Raw genomic sequence first — 23,400 nt, 5'->3', positions numbered from 1 at the left:
CCTCACCTATCGCAAACTAATAAACAATATGTCAGACCCCACAGCGACACTAAAAGAGAAATGGTAAACGGACATCGAGGCTATGAATGAGACAGAATGGCAGATGGCGCTCGCCTCTCCTAAAGAGGTGGGAATATCAGCCAAGCTCCGACTGATACAATTTAACATTTTACATAGAGCATACCTCACCAGAGCCACACTTCACAGAATAGGTAGGGCGGAGCATCCATATTGCCTACGAGGTTGTGGACCTTTTTTCACACAATTTTGGAATGTCCTCGGTTAGCGGAATATTGGCGCCAGATCCTACGCACAATATCTCAAACACTAAATGTCTCCCTGTTGCCTGAGCCGCGAAGATGTCTCCTCAACATCTGGGAACCAAATGACTTGTCTCGCTGTGGGCAGACCTGGGTGACTCTGGGCCTCATGGTGGCCAAAAGACACGTGGATCAAAAATGGGGGGCGGCAGAGCTACCATCCTTGGGTGCCTGGTGCAGAGACATGGATTATACCATGATTACAGAAAGAGCGGTATATATAAATAGGAAATGCCCTCGCAAATGGACAAGAGTATGGACTAACTGGAATACATACAGAGGGGATATTTGTGACCCTGTTTCCGAAACAGACAATGATAGCTCAGATAGTGACTCTGAAGGGGAATGAGAGATCTGGAGGGAGGGGAGGGTATGTACTAATAATAATAATGTTTATAGAAAAAGGAGTTCCATCCCTTAATTAGCGCCGAGACGCCCACGGGTATTCTCCGCGCTCTACAAATGTCAATAAATAAATAAATAAATAAATACTGTGCAAATACTACTGTATGATTGTAACCTTGAAATTCGTCCATGCCAAATGTATTTTTGTAATGTGTACTGAAACAAATAAAAATTGTTTTACAAAAAAAAAAGGAGACCGTCAAAGCCAAAAAAAAAGAAAAAAAAATCACCTTTGGTTGCTTCCAAGTCAATGGTGCAAATAATCTTATCATATATTTAATTCATCATTCCCAAAGCAATGGCACCTCTTCTAGTTCAGACCTCAATGAAACTGCTACCAACCTGATGGTATCCTCTATTGACCTCCTATTACAAGTTCAAGTTTTATATATTTATGTTTTGGAACTCATAACAGAGGTCCACATAAAATCACCAAACAATGAAATTTATACAGTTTTCAGCAAATATAGCAAAAAGAAAAAGTGATACAAAAAACGAAACTAATATATATCTAAGAAACTTTTTAAAAAGTTAAAAATTGTACAACAAAACCTCTCATTTGGCGGATTACAAACAGCATCTAAGAAAGCAGGGGCAGACAAGATACTTAGTCTTAAACAAGTAGGTCTCAACTATTTAAGACGGTGTTGTTTTAAAGCCGGACATACAAATAATACATGTTTAACATCCTGTTTTGAGTTATTACAAAAATTGCACATTACCGATGAGCCATACCATCTTGAAAATAAATTATTTAAAGGAAGTAGATCCTGCCTCAGAAGGAACAAAAAACGACGTACTCCATGGGGAAGATTCCAGGAAACATAAAGTTGAATAATCCTAATTTGATAGGAATTAATAACTGGTAGGGGACCTCTCTTTACAGTGAGAGCCTCCCTATCCATTACAAAGCTTAGTTTCCATGAAGCAAGTTTTAAGGTCGATTTTAACTGGAATGCAGATAGAGAAAAAAGAGTTGATTCATCTAATTTCAAGAGATCAACTGCTAATCTAAAATTCTTTATGATTAAGGAGTACTCTTTTAGGGTTCCAAGAAGTTCTTTTTGGATCAAATATCTTAAGGTGCCTGGTTCACCCTTTGCCAAACTGGAAACCCACCGTATTACCCCAGCAAGGCCCTGAACCCAAGGACTTCGTACGCCAAATTCCAGCCTAAGAGCCGCTATATTACAAGCGGTATTAACCATGCACAAATTCCGTAAAATGTTTCCTTCCGTGGTGTTCAGGAAACCCTATTTCCCCACTTCCAGTAGTTCTATACCATATAGTAGGGAGGCCGGGACTTTAGCTCTAAAGACCTCCAACAAATAAGCAAAATGTCACTGGGCAGTAGATCTATAAAGGGTGTTTAGACCCTTCCCATGAGCCATTGCCTTCCGAATGTTATTAGCTATATGGGCCTTGTCACTTCACATACTAGAAATTATTTTCCCAAGAAAAACATAGGATTGAACCACTTCTAATCCATGACCCCCTATATTCCAGGAGAAACTCCCATATTTTGGCTTTTTCCTTCCTACAATGCACATAACTTTACTTTTGGATACATTTATCCTTAGATGGTGTGTCTCTGCAAATCCGTGGAGTGCTTGCAAACGATTATTCAATCCACTAGGGGTCAAGTCCAAAATTAGTATATCATCTGCATATAACAGACATACTATCGGTTTGCCCCCCAGTACTGGGGCAATCCCATCACTTGACGATAAAGTCTGGGGAAGATCTGATAGGTATAAGGAAAACAGTAATGGGGCCAACAGGCAGCCTTGTTTCCACCCATTGGCAGACGGGATAGCTTGAGAGAGGCCTCTTTCCCCTCCCAAAAGCACTCTACACCATGTATCGGAATGAAGCTCTCGGACCAAGTCCAAGAGCTCAGCTGGCATACCTAGGCCCGATAGTTTTCTCCACAGCAGGGGACGATCAACTTTGTCAAATGCTGTGGAGAAATCTATGAATGCTGCATAAATTCTTCCTCCCCGGATCCTGATGTATTTCTCCGATAAAACTTGCAAGGCGGTCAAATTGTCCATGGTGCCATGCCTTTGTCGAATCCCCGTCTTCTCAAGGGGCAGTATATTATTCTCCACTACCAATCATTAATTAATTGCAAAAGGCATTTAGCAAAAACTTTGCCAACAGCATCCAAAAGGGCAATTTGACGCTAATTTTGGGGGGCATTTCTGTCTCCTTTCTTACACAGGGGGACCAGTATGCTATCCTTCCAGGAGGGAAGAATTATGTTATGCAAAAAACAAAACAAACACAGGGAAGAGAATCTTACTCCAGGTAACACTATTTTGTTTTAAAACAGAGATAGGTAACTCGTCCGGGCCCATAGCTCCCGACGAACGCATGCCCTTAATAGCCAATTCAATATTCCTTTCGGAAGGCGGGACAAGGCCGGAGTTATTCTCTTTCGTTCTATCGCGAACGACTACCGTTCCATTTCCGGCATACAAATTCAAGATGTATTATACCCATTTTTGTTCCTCAATCGGGACTGGTAAGGATCTAGATCTTACACCACAACCTTCCCCAATGAGTGACCAGAATAGTCTAGCTTGGCCGCTGAAGGCAGCCTCCTGTAGTTTAATCCATACTGTGTCCTCTCTTTCCTTTTTTAATTTGATTTTCAGCCTTTTCCTCCTCCTTTTTAATAGAGCCAATCTATGATATCTTAGAGGACCTCCTAATACCAAGAGATTCCAATATCCCCTGGAATAAAAGATCAGACTTAGCTGTAACTATCCTGGAAGCATTCCTATAAAACGACCTAAAAACACATCATCAAAAAAACGCAGCAAGCGATCCACTCTACATCACAGTTACCTCTTCACTCGGAGTGTGTGATCCCAACATTACCAATAAAGTTCGAACCTTGGCCTGCAAAATAACCGACCACCTTAAAAAAACAGACACTTCGGCTATCACAGACCAATAAAAATCCTACTGAGCAAAATAGCTCACAGCCATGCTCTCCATGTTAACAAAAAAAATCAAAAGTAAAACATCTCATAAGCAACACTTATCAGATGTCAGAATGGAGAGAATCTTCCAGAGAGCATCTGTAAAGGAAATAGCCAGCACTGCTGGAAATCATTAAAATTTCCAGGGCACATACAGTACACATGTTTTTAAAGGCAAAGCAACATTCTTCAAAACAAAACTGAAAAGAACTAGAAACAGCAGCAAGATGCTATTTGAAATCCGTAAGACTCAAATATCACCTTAAATTAACAGAGCCACACTCACCACAGACAGATGTGCATACTTAGATACCATCTTTCACCAAAATATTGCCACAGATAATAGAACAAATTGAGACAAAAACAGCTCAGCTACTGAGTTCCTGATCTATACCATCCTGAAGCTTTAAAAAAGACAGCTGCTCCGCTTTATGTCCAACTGGAAAACATCAGCATCAAAAAACACCCGCAAGCTATAAGGCTGGCCCACGTACCATTCCACCAAATGAAACCATCTCCACAAGCCTTAATTTGTGGAATACATCTTTATTTGTGGCACTCTGTCACCAATGTTTAATTTTTACAGACACCATATCCACTGCACTAAAAAGGCATGGTTACTCCTGCTCTGAAATATCAAAATATGTATTCCAACACAAATGGCCCATTTCTTGCATCCTCTAAATGTTAAACTCTTAAAATGCTGGGTTGTGGAAAATATATGTATTTATAAGCAAGCACTCCCTGCTATATATTCACCACTCAGCCTCTAGAAAAGGGCGTAGCACATATCTGGCAATTATGAAAGTTATGGATAATGCATTACGATTAATTGGTAATGGAGAGGCATGTCTCCTAATCCAGTTAGACGTATCTGCAGCATTTGACATAGTTAATCGCGGCACTGTGTTCAACTGCCTTGAAGAAACAATTGGTATATGAAGAACAATTCAAATTCTCACTCAAAGTTTATCAAAATTTACAAAACTCTCTCTACACCCCTGCCCATTTGCTTTAAAAGGCCACAAGGCTCAAATCTGCCCCTATCCTATTTACCCTTAATTCAGGATCATACAATGAATGAATGAACTTCCTCAACATCACCGATCATCAATAAGCTTTGACCTATACATTTATGTGAGACTTACCTCCACCGAATCCGAAGAATATCTCTAAAAAGACACCTAATCCAAGACTGGATGACTCACATAAACCAACACTTTAATCTAACTAGTGTCACCAATCAATTTGATGGTAAGTATTAAAACATAGGCCTAAATCCCAACATGAATTGTCACGTACACTAAATCCGTTGGAAATACTCATAACAGCAAGCTGAACATAGATGCACATATCAAATCAATAACTAAATGTGTCTATTATCACCTACTCGTCTAAACCCTTTATCCCATAGCTCTATTTTAAACAAGCAGTACAGTGTTGTTTATCTTAAGCCTACAGTATGGGGAACTCACTATTGCTGGTCAGGGCCGGACTGGGAACGAAAACAGGCCCTGGCAAAGTGCTCGGCCGGCCCCTCCACCCCCCGGGGGAGTTGGGGGTGCGACCGCGCTCTTTGCCAGGGCCGGTTTTCGGACGATTTTGTTACAGGGCCGATTTTGCAGAAACGGTCCTGTAACAAAAACGGCCCTCAGAGGCCCAAAACCAGCCTCACCCTCGCGGCGCACCGGGGGATTGCCTGGTGCCCGCAACGGCCAGTCCGGCCCTGGTGCTGGTTTATTACTTCCATCACCGCAAGTTTTTAAAAACATTAGATAAAAAGTCAGTGAATCGGAGTTATTAATGTGGAAAGTACTCACTAAGCATATCATAGTCCATTTAACAAAATTTGAGACACTGCTGTGGAATACTACTACAAAGACTAATAATTTTACAGTGATGATGCCTTGACTTGCTCTGGCAGGAGTTACATTTAGTGCGCATAGTGTTGAATAACAGTCATTTAAATGTTATTTGGTCCTTCATAGGTAATTCAGGGCCTGATTTAAATCACGGTGGAGCGTCGGGTGGCCTGCCATTCCGCCATGGGGACTGAGTAAATGACTCTGTCCACATGGCGGAGAGGACGCCCACCTCATGTATTACAGCCAAGCAGGCGGTCATTTATAAAAGCATTGCCAGGAACCGCCGTTAAGATGGTTTCTGTCATTCCCTTGTACTCTGTGCTACAGGCTGCGTTAGCAGGACGCAGCCCTGTGGCACAGAGTATTTCCTTTTTTCTTTACAAGAGCATTATTACAATTTTGTTTTCCCTTACTGTCATGTTGTACCTGGCGGTAAAGAGCAGTAAAATATGGCTACTACATTTCTGCCCATCCACTTTGGGTAGGTGGACATGTAGTCATTTCTCCCACGGCCCTCACTACCCAACGCCACTGTGGCCAATCTTACGATCCGCCCAAAATTAAATAGGGGGGGACCACTATGTTGACGGGGAGGGAACTCTGCTGCTGCAACGGAGTTTCCTTCCTGCCAAAATATAAATCAGGTCATTTCCACCCATTAAGTGCAATCAATGGAAACTTGCATAAGATGCAGTTCTGCACAACATTAAAATTGCACCTTACTTTGGTGCGGCTTTCTAAGGTGATGGGAGACCGAAGGCTCTGTAAGTTAAGCATCAAAGAACGAGCATCTATGGTGGTTATACATTTTCGAAAACGAAGAGACCGGCAGAAATTCTGCTGGTAGATATTTGCAACCATGGCATTGAACTGGTATGAGGGCACCTTAACACTAATGAGGATTCTATCATTTGCACTGATCTGGCATAAAGACGCCCCATGATTAGTACTTTAAATCAACAGGCATTTCTAATGGGAGACTGCTTCTTGGCTTCCATTAGAAATGTCTGTCCAGTTAAAACTTTATAAATAAAATAAAATAAATAAAGACACTGACATGAGAACTCCCAGGTTTCAAAAAGTTGAGACTAGATTTGGGCATGGCCCTCCCATAAAAGGTCAAATATTACCAAGATAAATTGGAATACTAATGTTCCCAATGAGGGAAAAGTCATGATTTTCTAAATTTTGCCACTCAGCACTCATTTAAATAAAAATAAAAAAAGAAGGGAGCACACTGCCTAGCCTACCACACACAATTAGCCAAGATGCATTGTGGTAAATACAGTGCATGATAACACTAACTTCAGTTGAAAGCCTTTAGTATTCACCAATGTTGGTGAAGCCAGTGCTGTGCATCTCTAGACACGTGTCTCATATGTTATGCTGGGTAAGAAGCAGTGATCTTTCCTGCTAATGATTACATGTGTTGTTCTTGCTGAATAAAACTCTACCATGGAAAGGCATGAATGTATGCCATCCTTCCCCCTTCCCTGTACAGGAGGTCAATGCAACTAAAACCTGGGCAACAACGTGCATGGCTGGGCATAGGTCAATTTGCTTATACATGTTGAATTCTATATTAACCTGCCCTAAGCAAATAAGTGTATTTGGTTGACATTATCAATTATGCCCTTCATCAGTATTCAAAACACAAATGCTGTATGCTCATCTATTTTGTGTACTTACATGTAGAATTAACCAGCCCACTTGCTTTCACACCAATCCATTTGGCACAAAACAAGTGAAACGGAAATCTTAGTCTGCAGGTTACTGTTGCCTTCTCTAAAAAGGCACAGGTTTACATATGCCTAATGATTTACATATAATGTTTTGTGTATTTACTTTATCACAGACGTGTTCATTTACTTAATTGTATCTAATTCATGTAACACAACGCTAACATCATTATTTGTAGCTTCTTTCAATTGCTTGTAATTTTTATTTATATACTTGTTTTATGATGCAATTATTTGTTAGGCATCTGTTTTTGTTCACTTAAAGATCTTGCTAGCATTTGTTAGCACATTTTAATAATGATGTAATGTTTAATTCAATTCTTTAACTTTAAAAAAAACACAATTCCTTAGGTAGGTTGTGTGCCCTTGTGGATACCTTATGGTCATTCTTCCATACTTTTGTCGTACTTCAATGTGTACTTTGACTTAACATTGGCCTTTGCTTCTTGGCATATTGTGGACTTTTACCAGTACCAGCCAGATAACAGTGCATGCATTTTTTGTTATTACATTTCAAACATAAGTGATAAAGAATGAGGTGTGGAGTGCAGATCCCCTGTAACAAGTAGCAATCCTCTTATTACGTCTACAGACACTATTACCACTTACAGATGCGGCCTGACTTGTGATCCAGTGACTTCATGGTCGTGTTACAAATTCTTATACAACACTGCACACCATGCATGTGCTTGTGTCAAACTTGTTGGAATTAACTGAAGGTCAAATATGTGGGCCTTAACAGAAAGCTAAGTGGCACAACAAACAGCCCAATCACCCTCAAATGTGTGCAATTCTTTTCATCTATCATGAGTCCCCATTCATTTAGTCACAATTAGCTCCCGGAATCAAATGCTAACCATGGCTACACCAATCAGAATCCTTGAACCCTCGCACTAACAACTGTTGCATTTACTGAGAGCACGAAGCATGGACAAGACGCAGACAGACCAACAGTTGGTATGTTTTTCTGGTTGTGTTGAGTGACAGAAGAAAGGCGGGTGCTAATAATCTGAGTGCCTACAGGCAGTTTGGGTGTCAAAAGTTTTTAATTGCCATTCAGCTCATTACTAGCCCTCTTCTTCACCTCAGGGCCTGTAGTTGTGGGATGGCCAATTAGCATCACTCATCACCCTCTTCAGTAAGTGTTAACCAATGCTTCTACCCATAGCAGTGGCCAATGGTATTTTAAGTATCCTACCACCTTCATGCATGTAAGTGCAGCTAGATGATTACATGCGAACAAATGAAAAAAAAGAACAAACAGGAAAAAGAATGGCTAGGTGAATGGACGGATGGAAAGATTGCATAGTGTGGTATATATTTGTTACCTAGTTTTGTACTTCACTGAGTCTCTCTGCAGTTACTTCAGCACACTAAGTTAAGATACTTTAAGTTCTAACTCAACAGACATGCTGGTTACTTTGCCTCCTTCATAAATCTTTTACTGGTGGCGAGAGAGTACCAATTAAAATGATAATTTCCGGTGTTATGCATTAAAGAGGAACGCATTTGGCCGAAATTACTTGATACATTTCACAAATGGTAGGATAAAGAACTGAGTTTTGAGCAGTGGTTCATTTGTAAAAGAACAAGTGCTGGTTCCCAAAGCTCTGCTCAGAAGCCCACAACTGGAGCTATTAAACATTGGCGTGTCCGACACCAATGTTGCGTGGTGTTCAATCCACTTATGCCGCCTTAATCCACTACCAGACACTGCCCATTTATCTCACTTGTGCAGGGTCCTGTGATTTTTCTTTTAAGTGTTTTTTTCTTCTCTCTCTACCTCCTTCTTCCCCTTTGAGTGTTTTCCCCTTTTTGCTCTAGGAAATTATCTGATGAGAAAAAATAAGTGCCAGCCCCTAAAAATGAGTCCCGGTGAGCCCCACTGGTAACCACCTACTCAAATTAAGCACAGCTTTAGAGCACTATTGCAAGTATCCACTGGAAACCAAGATCTGACAGGTTTGCTGCTCTCCATACTAAAACCTTTTAGCGGCGGGTCCTGTGCTATGACGGAGAAGTGTTAAATTGCAGTTTACAAACGTGAACATCACAAGCGCCATCTTGCCTAACAATATCCATTGTCCGCACGTAAACAGCATCCATTTTAGGTGCTGCGCCATCTCGCGCTTTGCAAGCCACCCATGATTCACCCTGACCTCGCAACCATCCCCGGTGCCCTGATTCAGCATGACCAAATGGGTAAACAGACAAAATATCGACTACAAAATATCGAATGGACATAATATCGAGTACAAAATATAGGCTGGACAGACTATCGAATGGACAGAATATAGACATCAAAAATATCGTTTTGAAGGTAAGTAATGTAATATCGAATTTTAAAATATAGATAGTCAAAATATCGAAGAACATAATATAGGTTAAGAAAAATATCGAACTTTTAATAATATCGATTTATTTATAGTGTATTTTATGTGTTAAAAGTGTTTATTTATGTTACAATGTAATTTAATTAATGAATTTAATGTTATTTAAATTTTGCGTAATTTAATTCTGTAGCGGGTTGTGGGTTTATAGGGGAATAGGGTGGGAAGTAATTTAATTATAATTATTTAAATATGTAAATTTATTTATTGGTATTTGTTTATAATTAATTGTTAATTTTTAATTTGTAATTAATTACATTTTAATTGGCAATTAATTTTATTTAATCGATTGATTGATAATTATGTTAATTTACCTAATTTAATTTCTGTAGCGGGTTGTGGGTTTATAGGGGAGTAGGGTGGGAAGTAATTTAATTATAATTAATTAAATATGTAAATTTATTGTAGTGTAATTTAATTATAGTTAATTAAATATGTAAATGTATTTATTGGTATTTGTTTATAATTAATTGTTAAATTATATTTATTTGGTAATTAATTAAATTTTAATTGCCAAATAATTTTATTTAATTGATTAATTGATAATTATGTTAATTTAAGTAATTTAATTTCTGTAGCGGGTTGTGGGTTCATAGTGAAATAGGGTGGGAAGTAATTTAATTATAACTAATTACATATGTTAATTTTTGTGTGTATTTATTAGATTTTAATTAAGTAACTGTTTAATAACTAATTAATTAATTGTTAATTTGTAATAAATTAGTGTTAATAGATAATTATTTGTAATGATTAAATTAAATTAGTATTTGTAATTAATTAATTATTATATTAAAGTGGTAATTACTTTTAATTATTTTTTTATTGATATATATATATATTTTTTTTAAATAATATATGAAGTATCTACTTTCCCTACTGTTGCACTCACTGGAGTAGGAATAGTAATTTTTACCCCTACGCTATCCAACGCTTTCCCTACTGTTGCACTCTCTGGAGTGGGAATAGTACGTTTTACCCCTACGCTATCCAACTCTTTCCCTACTGTTGCACTCTCTGGAGTGGGAATATTAGTTTTTACCCCTACGCTATCCAACGCTTTCCCTACTGTTGCACTCTCTGGAGTGGGAATAGTAATTTTTACCCCTACGCTATCCAACGCTTTCCCTACTGTTGCACTCTCTGGAGTGGGAATAGTAATTTTTACCCCTACGCTATCCAACGCTTTCCCTACTGTTGCACTCTCTGGAGTGGGAATAGTAATTTTTACCCCTACGCTATCCAACGCTTTCCCTACTGTTGCACTCTCTGGAGTGGGAATAGTAATTTTTACCCCTAAGCTATCCAACGCTTTCCCTACTGTTGCCCTCTCTGGAGTGAGAATAGTAAGTTTTACCCCTACGCTACCCAACCCTTTCCCTACTGTTGCACTCTCTGGAGTGGGAATAGCAATTTTTACCCCTACGCTATCCAACGCTTTCCCTACCGTTGCACTCTCTGGAGTGAGAATAGTAATTTTTACCTCTACGCTATCCAATGCCTTATCTACTGTTGCACTCTCTGGAGTGGGAATAGTAATTTAACACTTTCGCTATCCTATGGTAATAATATTGGATATTTTTTAATTATATTATGTTACTATATATATATATATATGTTTTAACAAATATGATTGTAAAAAAAATGTATAACTTTATTTAATAAATGTATTATTTTAAGGTAATTTAAGTATTTTTAAGTATATTTTAGTAAATAATTTTTAATATTAACAATATTTTTTACTCGATATTTTTGTACTTACCTGTTTGTAGATACAAAGTCGATATTCTGTCTGTCGGTTTTTTTTCGCCGATATTTTTGGTAGTCGATATTATGTAAATACAGAATATATTCTTGCGTCTAGAATCTGATGGAACAAAAGGAATCAACAAGCTTAACAAGAGTCAAAGTGTGATGTGACAAGAAAACATAAAATCTTATATGTGCGGATTCCCATCAATCACCAAGCCTGGTGATCAACTTCATCATTTGGGTATCCTTTATCTATAGGAGTGACAGATCAGCTCTATAGAAATCAGAGCTTACAAGTGTCACAAAGGTATAGTTATCAAGATGAGCAAGATGGAATATATGGGAACAAATTTTAAGTGCAGTGCAGGTAGTGAAGTGCAAAGGTTTAAAATTGATACGTAAACAGACTGTGAATTTTATTAGTGTCTGTCACGATCAAGGATTAAAAACGTGAATACTAGGACCAGTTTTAACAAATAGCTGCCCTAAGGCTTGGTGAATGATGGGAATCCGCACATATAAGATTTTATGTTTTCTTGTCACATCACACTTTGACTCTTGTTAAGCTTGTTGATTCCTTTTGTTCCATCAGATTCTAGACGCTAGAATATATTCTGTATTTACATGTCTGTTTGGGGCTACATATTCTAGTTGGTCTATAAACTCTGGCCTCTGACCCTTACCTACCTTTTCTGTGTGTTTTGTTTTAGTCGAACTTATGTCCCTCGATATTATGTCAGTGATCCGACCAAATGCACTAAGGTAATAAAATCTTGTCCTCGTGACAAGACCCTGGAGCCACTTCCCGCCCTAAACACGTTTGTCCTTTCATCTTCCACACTCGAGCAGGCCCATCTGATAACCCCCAACTGCATCTGGCCACTCGATCCAGTCCCAGGATGTAAACCAAGCCTTGTGGACATAGTTTATTGCCCCCACACAGCAGGACGTGTTGCACGAACAGAAAGGCTTGATCTTTTCACTTGCATAACCCTTAGATATGACCGATCACACACACATTTACAGATCCTGTCGGAATGTCCAGCTGCGAGATATCAATCACTAATTAAGACCCGGTTGGGGGACGACAAACTGTTGGGACTCTGTGAGAACCTGCTGGGGGCGGGAATTCCTAGGATGTTTGACCACCAATAAAGTTACTGTAAATTGTATAAAAAGGGGAGCAGCAGAGAAGTTGTTAGAACACCTCCTGAAGACATTCCTTGTGTCAGACCTGACGTGTTCTCCTCTGGAGTTATAAACCTGTTCTTGCTTTCCAGTTTCCAACGTCTGCCTCTTTATTTTGGTAACAATCGATATTGGGATTTAGAGGCATCTTGCGCCAAACAGCCTGGGTATTCATTAGAGATTGGCTGTTTTTCCACAGAAGCATTACACCATTCCCTCTCCCCTCCCCCTATCCTCCCCACCCCCCCCCCCCCCACCCCCCCGGTGAGAGCCAGGCAGCTGAGGGAAACGGGAAAAATTAAATGATAATAAAACCATTTTATTTACATTTAACTTTCTTTCTGCTAAGGGCAGCCAAGTCGGGGCGGGGCGTTGACGATATCAGGGGGAGGAGTAGCACAAACTGTAAGTGCGCATGACGGTTTGGCCGGCTGTCTAAGACCGGCCCCAAACAACTTTGTGGTAATCCCACCAAATGTCACCTCAGAAAAAAAAGTACTCTAGCCCTTGACAAGAATACATCTCTAACCACTTCCAAATTATTGAAAACAAATTTGTGAATTTTTATTTTGGGGGTTCCCAAACTTCTCTGTTCTATAAAACGCATTCCTACCCCTGGAGCAGGATCTAGCCACACCTAACATCACACCATGGTGTCATAATATTGTGGATGCGTAAAGAGATTTAAGAGTGAAAGATAACCTTTTGGTCACACCCTAAAGTTGAAAATGATGCAATTTGCACACAGGCAAGCACAACAAAAACACAGATACATATAGAAGTACAATCTTAAAATATGTGTCTTGTGTATAAAGAGCACAGTTGATTTACAACGCTAAGAAGACAGGAAAGTGTATCAGAACCCACTCTATAGGGCGAAACCCTATTACGGTACCCAACACAGAAGCCCGATTTGAACCGTATGCGTGCATATGCGAATACAATAAAAACAGAGCCCCATTCAAAGCAGAATTTGCGAATTTCTGTTCAAAACAAATGACAAAAACAATCACACCAGGGAGTATGCTTAAAGACCAAAATAAACCGAACATGTCCTGTCTCTAGCAGCACGCTCGTGAAGTATTTACAACAATTATAAGTGTGTCTTTAAAAAAAAGCGTTGCATTTCTCAGCTGCCTATTTGAACGATATTCCGCTTTCTGAATCTCTTTGGAAGGAAGAAATTGGCGCTGTGCGCCAATGACAGTCCATTTTTGGGCGAGCCATTTTGACAATTCATTATTTAATTAAATATTTGTATTTTGAGGTTTCTTTGTATATTGATTTGCGCGTGACAGTACAAGTAATGTTTGTACTTTTAGAACCAATAAAAACTTCGCGACAAAAAATAAAATATGCTGGTAAGCAATATAGGACCCTCTATATGCATTAAACAACATACAATAATCTTTGATGTAATATGGTGTTGACTATAGCGGCCTCTCGTGCTGTTACTTACAGGTCACGTCGATCGTCGCCCAGGTGACCCCCTTGAGGTGCCCGTGTCGAACCCTCCGGACTGGCATGTTACGTGAACGCAGCTACCCCTCAGGAGGCACCCCCGCCCCGCCACTGCTGCATCTGACAGAAAGGAGCGCGCGTCGAGGCCACACATCAGGTAATAACAGCTTCCAGTCAGACCGGCACTGAATCAACATTTGGACTCGTCCGGGGTAACCCATGTGTGAGGAAACTCCGTAGGAATGAAAAAAAATGGACGTCACTTGAAACGCCGCCAAGGCGCTGCGCGACGCCAGGGGATATTTTGGACCGAAAGCCCTCCAATCAGAGACGTGGTGACAGGAAAAGCGAACACAAGCCCAGCTAGACCATATATGTATTAGATCGGGCAGACCCCCGAGGAGGCTGAAACAGGAGAAGGGGCTTCGGCGTCAGACCTGGTCTACCATGGCCAGCGTCACATGTCACTTGTCAATGTGAAATACAGTAGGGTGCAGAGGTGCTGCCGGAGAGGCAGGCTAATGTGTGAAGGAACACGTGTGCGGCGAAGGAGTTTCAAGCTCCCCTGAAGTCATAACAGGACACACTATACCTCAAGCGCCGGATATTTCAGGCGCTTTCCCTTTGACACTAAATGAGAAATCACATTCTTCGACTATTTAACATTTGTTGTGAAAAAGAAACACTCCGCCCCGCATTTACCACTGGGTCTGTCTGCCAGGTAAACATTAAAAACAAACAAGGCACTATTATGGTCTTGGGCGTTTGTTTTGAGGAACATAATGTTCACCACTTCTTTCCCCGTGTTGCTTTTGGGTGTCACTGTAAACAGTGTTATTAGAACTGTTATAATAACTGTGTTACTATTTATTTCACTAACTCAAATTAAAATACACTGATATTTATTTTGTTAAAAATATCATTCACATCACGAAAGCAGGTGAACACAGCAAAAAAAAAAGATGGGTTTCATAGACATAATACGTGCTTCCCGTGTTATTAACTGGAGATAGATATCTTGCTGCACTATGATGAAGCAGAGTTTGTGACTCTGAAGGGTATACCGATACAATCTGGTCTTTAGATTCTGCCATGATCAACTCCAAGCCCTGGCAGTACTGGCCCTTTGGAGTGTGTTTCACTGTCCCTCCTGCTGTCTTTCTGAAAATAAATACATGTGCAGCATAGCTTCTTATAGAACAATTTGTGCACAAACTCACCTAAAGTCACGTCTGTATGATTCAGGCGAAAGTGAGATGGGGTTGTGCAAAATAATTTCTAAACCATGGTCAGTGGCCTTCAGACCCGGTCCACATATAGGCTCTGTCTATAACGTGTTGTCTTCCACTTTCAGTTCGGCCCCTATTAAAGGGATCAAGCCTTATCTTCTATCAGGTGAACACATTAACATGGAGGGGAATGAAATAAGCATTGGCAAAGCCAATGTGTTTTAGTCATGTTGTAAATCAGTGCAGCTTCTGTTCAGCATGGCTAAAAGTTAGTGGCTTACAAAAGAGTGGTGTGGGGAGGAGTGGAGTGTCATGGCGAGGAGTGTCGTAGAGTGGGGTGTGATGGAGTGGATTAGAGTGTCGTAGAGTGGCATATAATGCAATGGCATAGAGTGTTGTGGATTAAAGTGTCAGAGTGGGGTGGTGTTGAGTGGATTAGAGTGTCATAGAATGGAGGGGTATAGAGTGACATAGAATGGAGTGGCATAGAGTGGCATGGAGTGGAGGAGAGTGCCATGACTGGAATGAAATACAGTGGCGTGGAGTGGCAGAGGGGAGTGAAGAGGCGTGAAGTGAAGTGTCATAGTGGGGTGGTGTAGAGTGACAGAGTAAAGTGGTGTAGAGTGGAGTTGAGTGTCATTGACTGGAATGAAGTAGAGTGTTGTGGAGTGGTATATAGTGCTGTAGAGTGCAGAACGCTGGAGTGGTGCAGAGTGGAGTGGCCTGGAGTTGAGTTGTGTAGAGTGTCAGAGTGGAGTGGCATAAAGTGGAGTTGTATAGAATGGAGTGGTGTAGAGTTTCGTAGAGAAGAGTGTCATGGAGTTGTGTAGTGTGTCATGGAGTGGTGTAGAGTGTCATGGAGTGGTGTAGAGTGAAGTGAAGCAGAATAGGTGCAGTGGTGTAGAGTGTCGCAGAGGTGAGTGATATAGGGTGGAGTAGCATTTCAGACTGGAGTAGCATAGAGTGGAGTGTCAGAGTGGAGTAGAGTTGAGTAGAATATCTTAACGTAGAGTGTTAGTGGAGGGGCGTAAAGTGGAGCAGAATAGAGAGGCATAGATTGATGGACTGGCATAGAATGAAGTAGTGTTGTGAAGCTTCAGCTTCCAGGATAACTCTGCACACGTAGCAGAGACATGGGGTCTCTTCTCCTTTTCGCGTTCTGACCGCATTCTGGTATATTGGAGGTCGTATGACCATTGCTTATCAATACGACCATCACCTCGAAGGACTAACTCATCCTCCTTGACCCCATATCGGCTCCTTCTACTTGTACACAAGATTTATGAAGTGATTTACTCAACACGTTGAATTGTCTTTGACTGGATATACTCATCCATGAGGCTTTGTGTTACTTGGATACAACTTATTTTCACATGCAATTTCAGTGAATATTTCCTGATCTAATATATATGGTCCGTGTCCTGCTTTCTCAGACCCTGACCGGGTCGGAATTATCACCAGCAAGGGGAATACTGATTCCGTCTATCACGACATGGCCCTGAAGAGTCAAAGTGGAATGTGCTTTGACTAAACACGTGTTGGCTGGCTGATCGGTATGCAAACTTTACATTAAATGAAACAAGAATAACTCGTGGCGAACTATTCTTTTTTTCCAATTGTATATGATATGAACAGACATTGTTGTTGATTTATGAGTGCACAAGTCTTTTGCTGTCATGAAATGGGTTTGGAGTTCCAAACACTAGTTAAGGGGTTAGTAGGGTCACCCCTTTCCTGTTAGCACCATATTACCTTGTCCTATGTTCACTTGACTATCGCTTATCCTGCAGAGCGCAACTGTTTCCTTTATACTAAAACCCTTCTCATTGGTTCCATTAGAATGGAGTGGTGTAGAGTGTCGTAGAGCAGAGTGTCATGGAGTGGTGTAGAGTGTCATGGAGGAGTGCAGAATGCCATGGAGTGGTGTAGAGTGAAGTGAAGTGGAATAGAGTGCAGTGGCGTAGAGTGTTGTGGAGAAGTGTAGAGTGTCGCAGAGGTGAGTGATATAGAGTGGAGTAGCATTTCAGACTGGAGTAGCATAGAGTTTTGTAGAGTGGAGTGTCAGAGTGGAGTAGAGTTGAGTAGAATATCTTAACGTAGAGTGTCAGTGGAGGCGTGTAAAGTGGAGCAGAATAGAGAGGAACAGAGTGGTGGACTGGCATAGAATGAAGTAGTGTTGTGAAGCAGAGTGTCATTGGGTTGTGGAGTGTCGTAGAGTGTTGCTGAGCGGGGTGTCGTCGAGTAGAGCGGCGTGTTGAAGAGTGGAGTGACGTCGAGTAGAGTGGAGCATAGTGTCTTGGTATGCAGTGGCATACAGTGGTAGGGGCATAGAGTTAAGTGGCAGAGCGCAGTGGGCTATTTAGAGTGTCAGAGTGGAGGGGCCTATAGGGGCGTAAAGTGGAATAGAGTAGAAGGCATAGAGTGGAGTGGCATAGAATAGAGTAGTGTTGTGAAGCAGAGCGTCATAGGGTGGAGTGCTGTAGAGTGCAGGGGCAGAGAGTAAAGTAGCATGGAGTGTCAGAGTGGAGTGGCGTACAATGGAGTTGAGTGTCGTAGAGTGGACGTCATAGAGTAGAGTGGTGTAGAGTGTCCTGGATGGCAAGGAGTAGAGTGGTTTGTACTAGAGTGGCATAGAGTGGTGTACTGTGTTGTAGGGTTTAGTGTCAGAGTTTAGTTTCGTAGAGTGGAGTGCCATTGGTTGGAGTGGTATAGAGTGGAGTATAGTGTCAGAGAGGAGTGGGATAGAATGGAATGCAGCGAAGTAGAGTGGAGTGGCATAGAGTGGAGCTACGCAGAGTAGAGTAAAGTGGAGTAGAGTGGAGTACAGAGTAGAGGAGTAGGGTGTCATAGCTTGGAGTGGAGTGTCTGTAGGTAGCTGGCTCTGTATATGGCATACCACTAGGGGGTTATACCTTGCACATAGTCCAGAGATTCCCCCAGAAGTATACAGGGCTCGATGCAAGCCCAAGTTGCTCTATTAGTAGTAGTGTAGGTGAGCAGCCTTAAGCCTAGGACAGAGGAGTGTAAGAAATGTTTTGCACACACATGACCAATAATTGACACAACGCAAAAAGGAGATGCACACCAATTTTACAAAGAAATAAGCTTTGTTTGAGTTTTATTTTAAGAGCAAGATCTTCGCAATAAGGAAATTAAGTTTTGCAATAAAAATACTTGAGACTTTCAAAAGTCGACAGCAATTTTCAAAGAGTTCAATCTTATTGTATGGAAGAAAACAATGATGCAGGTACACAGGTAAGTATACAACTTACAGTTCCAGTCTCTGGGACCAAAGGTCGGCAAGGGGCAAGGGTTAGGTGACTACCAAAACTCCACAACCACCGGCACAGGTGCGGCCGGTGCAGAAGTAAAAATAAGAGTTCGACCCAATGTGTTTCAATGGAGACTGGGGGTGCTCGAAGCCACACTGCTTGCAGGAAGGTAAATCTGTTACAGGGGCCAAGCTTTGTAAGTTAGATCAAGCACAGGAGGAGCACCAAAGCAGCACCAAACATACACCACCGGCAGCACAGGGGCAGCTGGGTGCAGGGTGCAATGTGACAAGATAAAAACAAAACTCAAAGGCCTGTTTATTGCTCAGTCACTTTTGATTTCCAGCATAGTTATTTTGGGGGTCTCGGCTGCTTCCAGCACCTATGTTACAGGTGTGACAATGAGGAAGAGGATTGTTTAAGTTAAGCTATTAGTAAAGACACTGACTAGAATAAACAAGCCCCTAGACAGAACATTGCTTCTCACAGGCATGCAAGATTAATGAATTTGTAGTGGCAGAGATCAGTAGAATCAGTCAAGCAGAAAGATAGGAGGCAGGAAACCTTTTCAAATAAATACAGCACATTTACTGCTTCCAGAACTAGCATACAAGAAAAACAACTGACAATACATATGCTCTCCTGGAGTGCCTTCTGAAAAATACAAAATAAATGAGTTCCCAGAAAAGCCAGCACTCATACAAGATACAAAGAGCAAGACGGAGGTAGTAAACTGGCTAAGCTCCACAGGAGGGACGAAGACATGCTGGACAGCCAAAAACAAACTAAGCCAGTAAATAAAATGGAAGCCAATGTGCGCCTCAAAACTCAAAGCTAATAGTAAGCAATGGGCGGAATGCATTCCAAGGGAAGCTTTCAGCAAGATTCCGATATGTCTCTGTAGCCAGACAGTTGCGCTGTCTGATAGGCTTCGACCTAAAAATAACAACTAGCGAACTATAAGTTAACTGTAATAGCATAGATAAATGTCAGATGCAAATATATTTTCTGCTCTATTTTTGGAATAGGATAATGTTCCACAACAACCAAAAAGATGCAGAAGATTGATAGATGTGCTGCAGTTCCATCTCTTGTAAAGAACTAAGTACATTTTCGTCAAATTAAAGTCTTTGCTCTGGTGGCTGTTATAAATGCGTTTTTAGAGCATACTTTTGCCTGAAGTTCTGTTTCTGAAATGGAATAAATTATCTGAGGTGGCTTAAGAGATTAGAGCGAATAAAGACTTTTTATTTTGTAAAACTGGAATAAAGCACAGGCGCAGCTACACTTTTGGCTGAGGGTTTAAATTACCTTATGGAAATTGCCCTGGAGTGACTGTTACGATTTTACCATCTGGTCACTAGGTGGCGCTCATTAAGGCTCTCTGGGGTCTTGCCTTTATTCCTGAATAAGATTGTGTACACTTCTACAGTTTGCATTCAAAGCTACCCTTTATATTCCAGTCCAGGCTTCCGAACCAACTTGATGATGCTTCATTGTCCCTGTAGTACTATCTGTCTTCAAACCATGACCCAACCACGTTCTAGTAGTGCTGCTGTATTCTCTCTCTCTATCCTGGATCACACAGACTATTTGATATCTTTATACCTACCTCTGGACTTTTCACTGTCTTGGCTTTGACCCCTACTCTGTTCCTAGATTTCTAATGTCCTGTCTTTGTGCTGGGTTCCCTGGTCTTTCTCCATATCTGCCCTCCCTTCATTGGTGGTTCATTCATTCCTTGCACCTGGTTGATTCCTTGGACCTGTGTCTCCCCCGGAACCTGTGCCTCCTGCTCTTTTCTCACAGTGAGTTCCTAGTGCAACTGCTCACTACTTCCTTGCTGCTGCGTCTCTTTGATCTCCGTATGATCCGGCAGCTATACACCAGGCTTGCCTTTGATTTCAGTTTTCATTATTGTTTGATTCTACGTTCCTGTTCTGTTTAGTTATTTGCCTCTGTTGCCTATCTCGTTTATTTGTTTATCCTGCCTCTTTTCTCCAGTGTTTTCCTTGACCCTAGTTATGATTGCATAGATCCAGAACTGTCTTGTATATGCAGATTCCTTGTCTTGTATTTCAGTGTTCCTGTTCTGACTGCATATTTCTGTCCCAGTTAGTGTGCAGGTTTCCTGTATATTTGGTTTTGTGTATTCCCATCCTGCTCCTGACCCTTATTCCAGTCCAGATTGTCCCGGAGTGCAGTTCCTGTTTCTGTGGACCTTCCTTGCACTGTTCCGCTTTGTAGGGTGTGTTTATATTATCATCATTATCATCCTGATTTAATTGTTCTCAAGGGGGACAGTTAGACTCCAAGGTCTCTGTCTTTGGAATGGAGAACAACACAGCGCTCCTTTTCCATAGGAGTTACTGAGCATCTCCTTGAATTCTGTGAAATTAATTAGCTCCTTGCATTCTTGTAAGACCTTTTTCACCTCACCTCCGAGGAGAGATCATTTCAGTGAAGCACACAAACTATCATTTTAGTTTGTCTATCGGTTCCCTACTTATGCTCTTTATTTTCAATAAAAAATTACTGAAATAAAAAAAAAAAAAAAAAAAGATTGCCATGCAGACTTCCAGTTCCTAACTCATTGCCTGTTCCAACCGGATAAGGTACTGCTTCCCTCCAAGCCATCAGGTAATCTCTTGTTTATATTTCACCCATTCTCTAGAAATCATTTGTCCCTGCATAGACCAAGCAAGCCTTTCTTTGTCCCGAAATCAGTCAGTATCCCTGACAGATTGTCCTTAACTTGCTAAATTCCGGACACATGCATAGATGCAGCAAGGTAAAATCTGCTCGCAAAGGGGCAGATTCTCAGAATCTGCCCCTTTGCGACCGGTATTTTTGCTTTTGGGATGAATCATCCCAAATGCAAAAATCGCAAATTAAGAAATCGCAAAATTGCGATTACTTGCATTTAAGGAATCTCAAATTTAGATTCCTTAAATGCAATGCATTAAAATTAAAAAGAATAGCAAATTCGCTAATAGGGGTCGCAAATTACCATGAAGTTGAACTTCATCGTAATTTGCAAAAACTTTGAAAAATGCACTAAAATGCATTTTTCAAAGTTGCATTTTACACACAAACATGCCCTTAGGGCATGTGTGTGTGCAAGAGGTACCCATATGCAGATTTCAGGGGTGCAACAGGGTGTCCTTTAGACACCCCTGGACCCTTGAAATTGCATTCTCAATTTGCGATTCGCTAATTGCGAATCGCAAATTGAGAATGTCATCCCATTCATTCCTATGGGCCTCTAGGCCCATAGGAATGAATAGGGAGGTATTCCTTAATTGCGACTTGCGATTGCAATTGCAATTTGCGAGTCGCAATTAAGGAATTTTAAGAAATCGCGATTTTTTGTGTGCTTTCTTCATGCATAGCATTTTGCTATTCCTTATTAGCGTATCGTTATTTTTCGCTAATAAGGAATAGCAAAATGGGTTCTTGATGCATCTGGGGGTAAGTCAGCAAGATAATGGTTTCTTATTTTAAGAGAGGAAATTACGGAGCTGGATGGCTTGGGTTTACCTGACTCTGCTAGATAGAAGCCAACTGGTTAGACGTATCTCTCTCAATTCTATTCCTCACTCAGTGGTTTCCATCTCTGTGGGATGCCTTGATAGTGGGGTTACTGAAAGGTGCTAGAGTCCCTATTTGTGCAGTGGCCGGTAACCAAGTGCTGGGCTATGTTTTGCGAGACCTGTTCTATGCCAGGCGAACCCTACACCAATCTCCATTTTACTTGTAACAGACGCTAAACTACTTCATCCGTTATAAGACACATTTACCACAAATTAGCAGGGTATGTATGATACGTTTTGTAAAGTAAGACCAGGGATTCTTCTGGCTGGCTAGGATTTGCTTTGGGTATCCAACAGTGACTAGGGCCCACATGCATCATTGTTACATTTTGCACTTCCTAATTTGCGAAAAATAAGGAATCGCAAATTAAGAAGTGCAAAATGCTATGCATCATTGTTTTCGGTATTCATTTTGGATTCGGTAAAAATCGCAATTTTTACCGAATCCCAAATGAATACCGAATTCTTAAGTGCATTTTCGCAATTCCTATTGATTCCTATGGGCCAAAAGGCCCATAGGAGTCAATGGGAAGGCATCAGCAAATTGCGAGTGGCACTTTGAAAATTTCATGGGTGCAGGGGGGGGTCCAAAGGACCCCCCCATGCACCCCTGAAATGTATTTTTCGCATCATGTTTCACACACACATGTCCTAAGGACATGTGTGTGTGAAACATGAATGTAGAAAAAAAAACATTTGCAGCATTTTAAACACTTTTTCCAAATTTACCGAGTGGTTCAACCACTCGGTAAATTTGGCACCCTAATTGCGACTTTGCACTTGTGAAAGTAATGATGAATTGCTTTTAAGAAATCGCACATCTGCGACTTCTTAAAAGCACCCGCAATTTTAGAACTCGCAACAATGTTACGAATTCTAAAATTGCTTCATGCATCCCAAAAAGCACTTTTGCATTCGCAAACGGCCGATTTTAAGTAATCGCACCGTTTGCGACTACAAAAATGCTTGATGCATGTGGGCCAAAGTGACCTATACCTTCAAGTATCAATTCACAACACAATATCTAAGTGAACGTCTGGAACGGTTGAGGAAGAGAAGAATTTCCATTCTGGTGCCTTTTCCATTAAGTAGAAATCCTACTTTGACTGATGGGAAAAACCTGGAGAGTTGCTCATACATCTAGCCTGAGTCTCTGATCCAAGGGATTTATCTAAGAATTACGAAATACCGTTTTTAGG

The 23,400-nt window shown here is 40.9% G+C and overlaps 1 protein-coding gene across 16 annotated transcripts in view; it reads right to left on the bottom strand.

Annotated features, from left to right (window-relative positions):
• Positions 1-23,400, bottom strand: part of EVL (Enah/Vasp-like) — a 581,837-nt gene that overhangs the window by 254,753 nt on the left and 303,684 nt on the right. Inside the window, exon 1 of one of the 16 annotated variants that reach the window (XM_086937794.1) lies at positions 14,106-14,310. The exons of the other annotated variants lie outside the window; for them this stretch is intronic. Coding sequence (XP_086793920.1) covers positions 14,106-14,172 — 67 coding nt within the window. The 5' untranslated portion in view covers positions 14,173-14,310. Of the gene's footprint in view, positions 1-14,105; positions 14,311-23,400 lie in introns of those variants that run through there. 16 annotated transcript variants of the gene reach the window in all.

Source organism: Lissotriton vulgaris, chromosome 9, assembly GCF_964263255.1.
Source record: "Lissotriton vulgaris chromosome 9, aLisVul1.2, whole genome shotgun sequence".
NCBI classification, from domain to species: domain Eukaryota; kingdom Metazoa; phylum Chordata; class Amphibia; order Caudata; family Salamandridae; genus Lissotriton; species Lissotriton vulgaris.
This window is presented reverse-complemented; position numbering and strand designations above follow the sequence as displayed.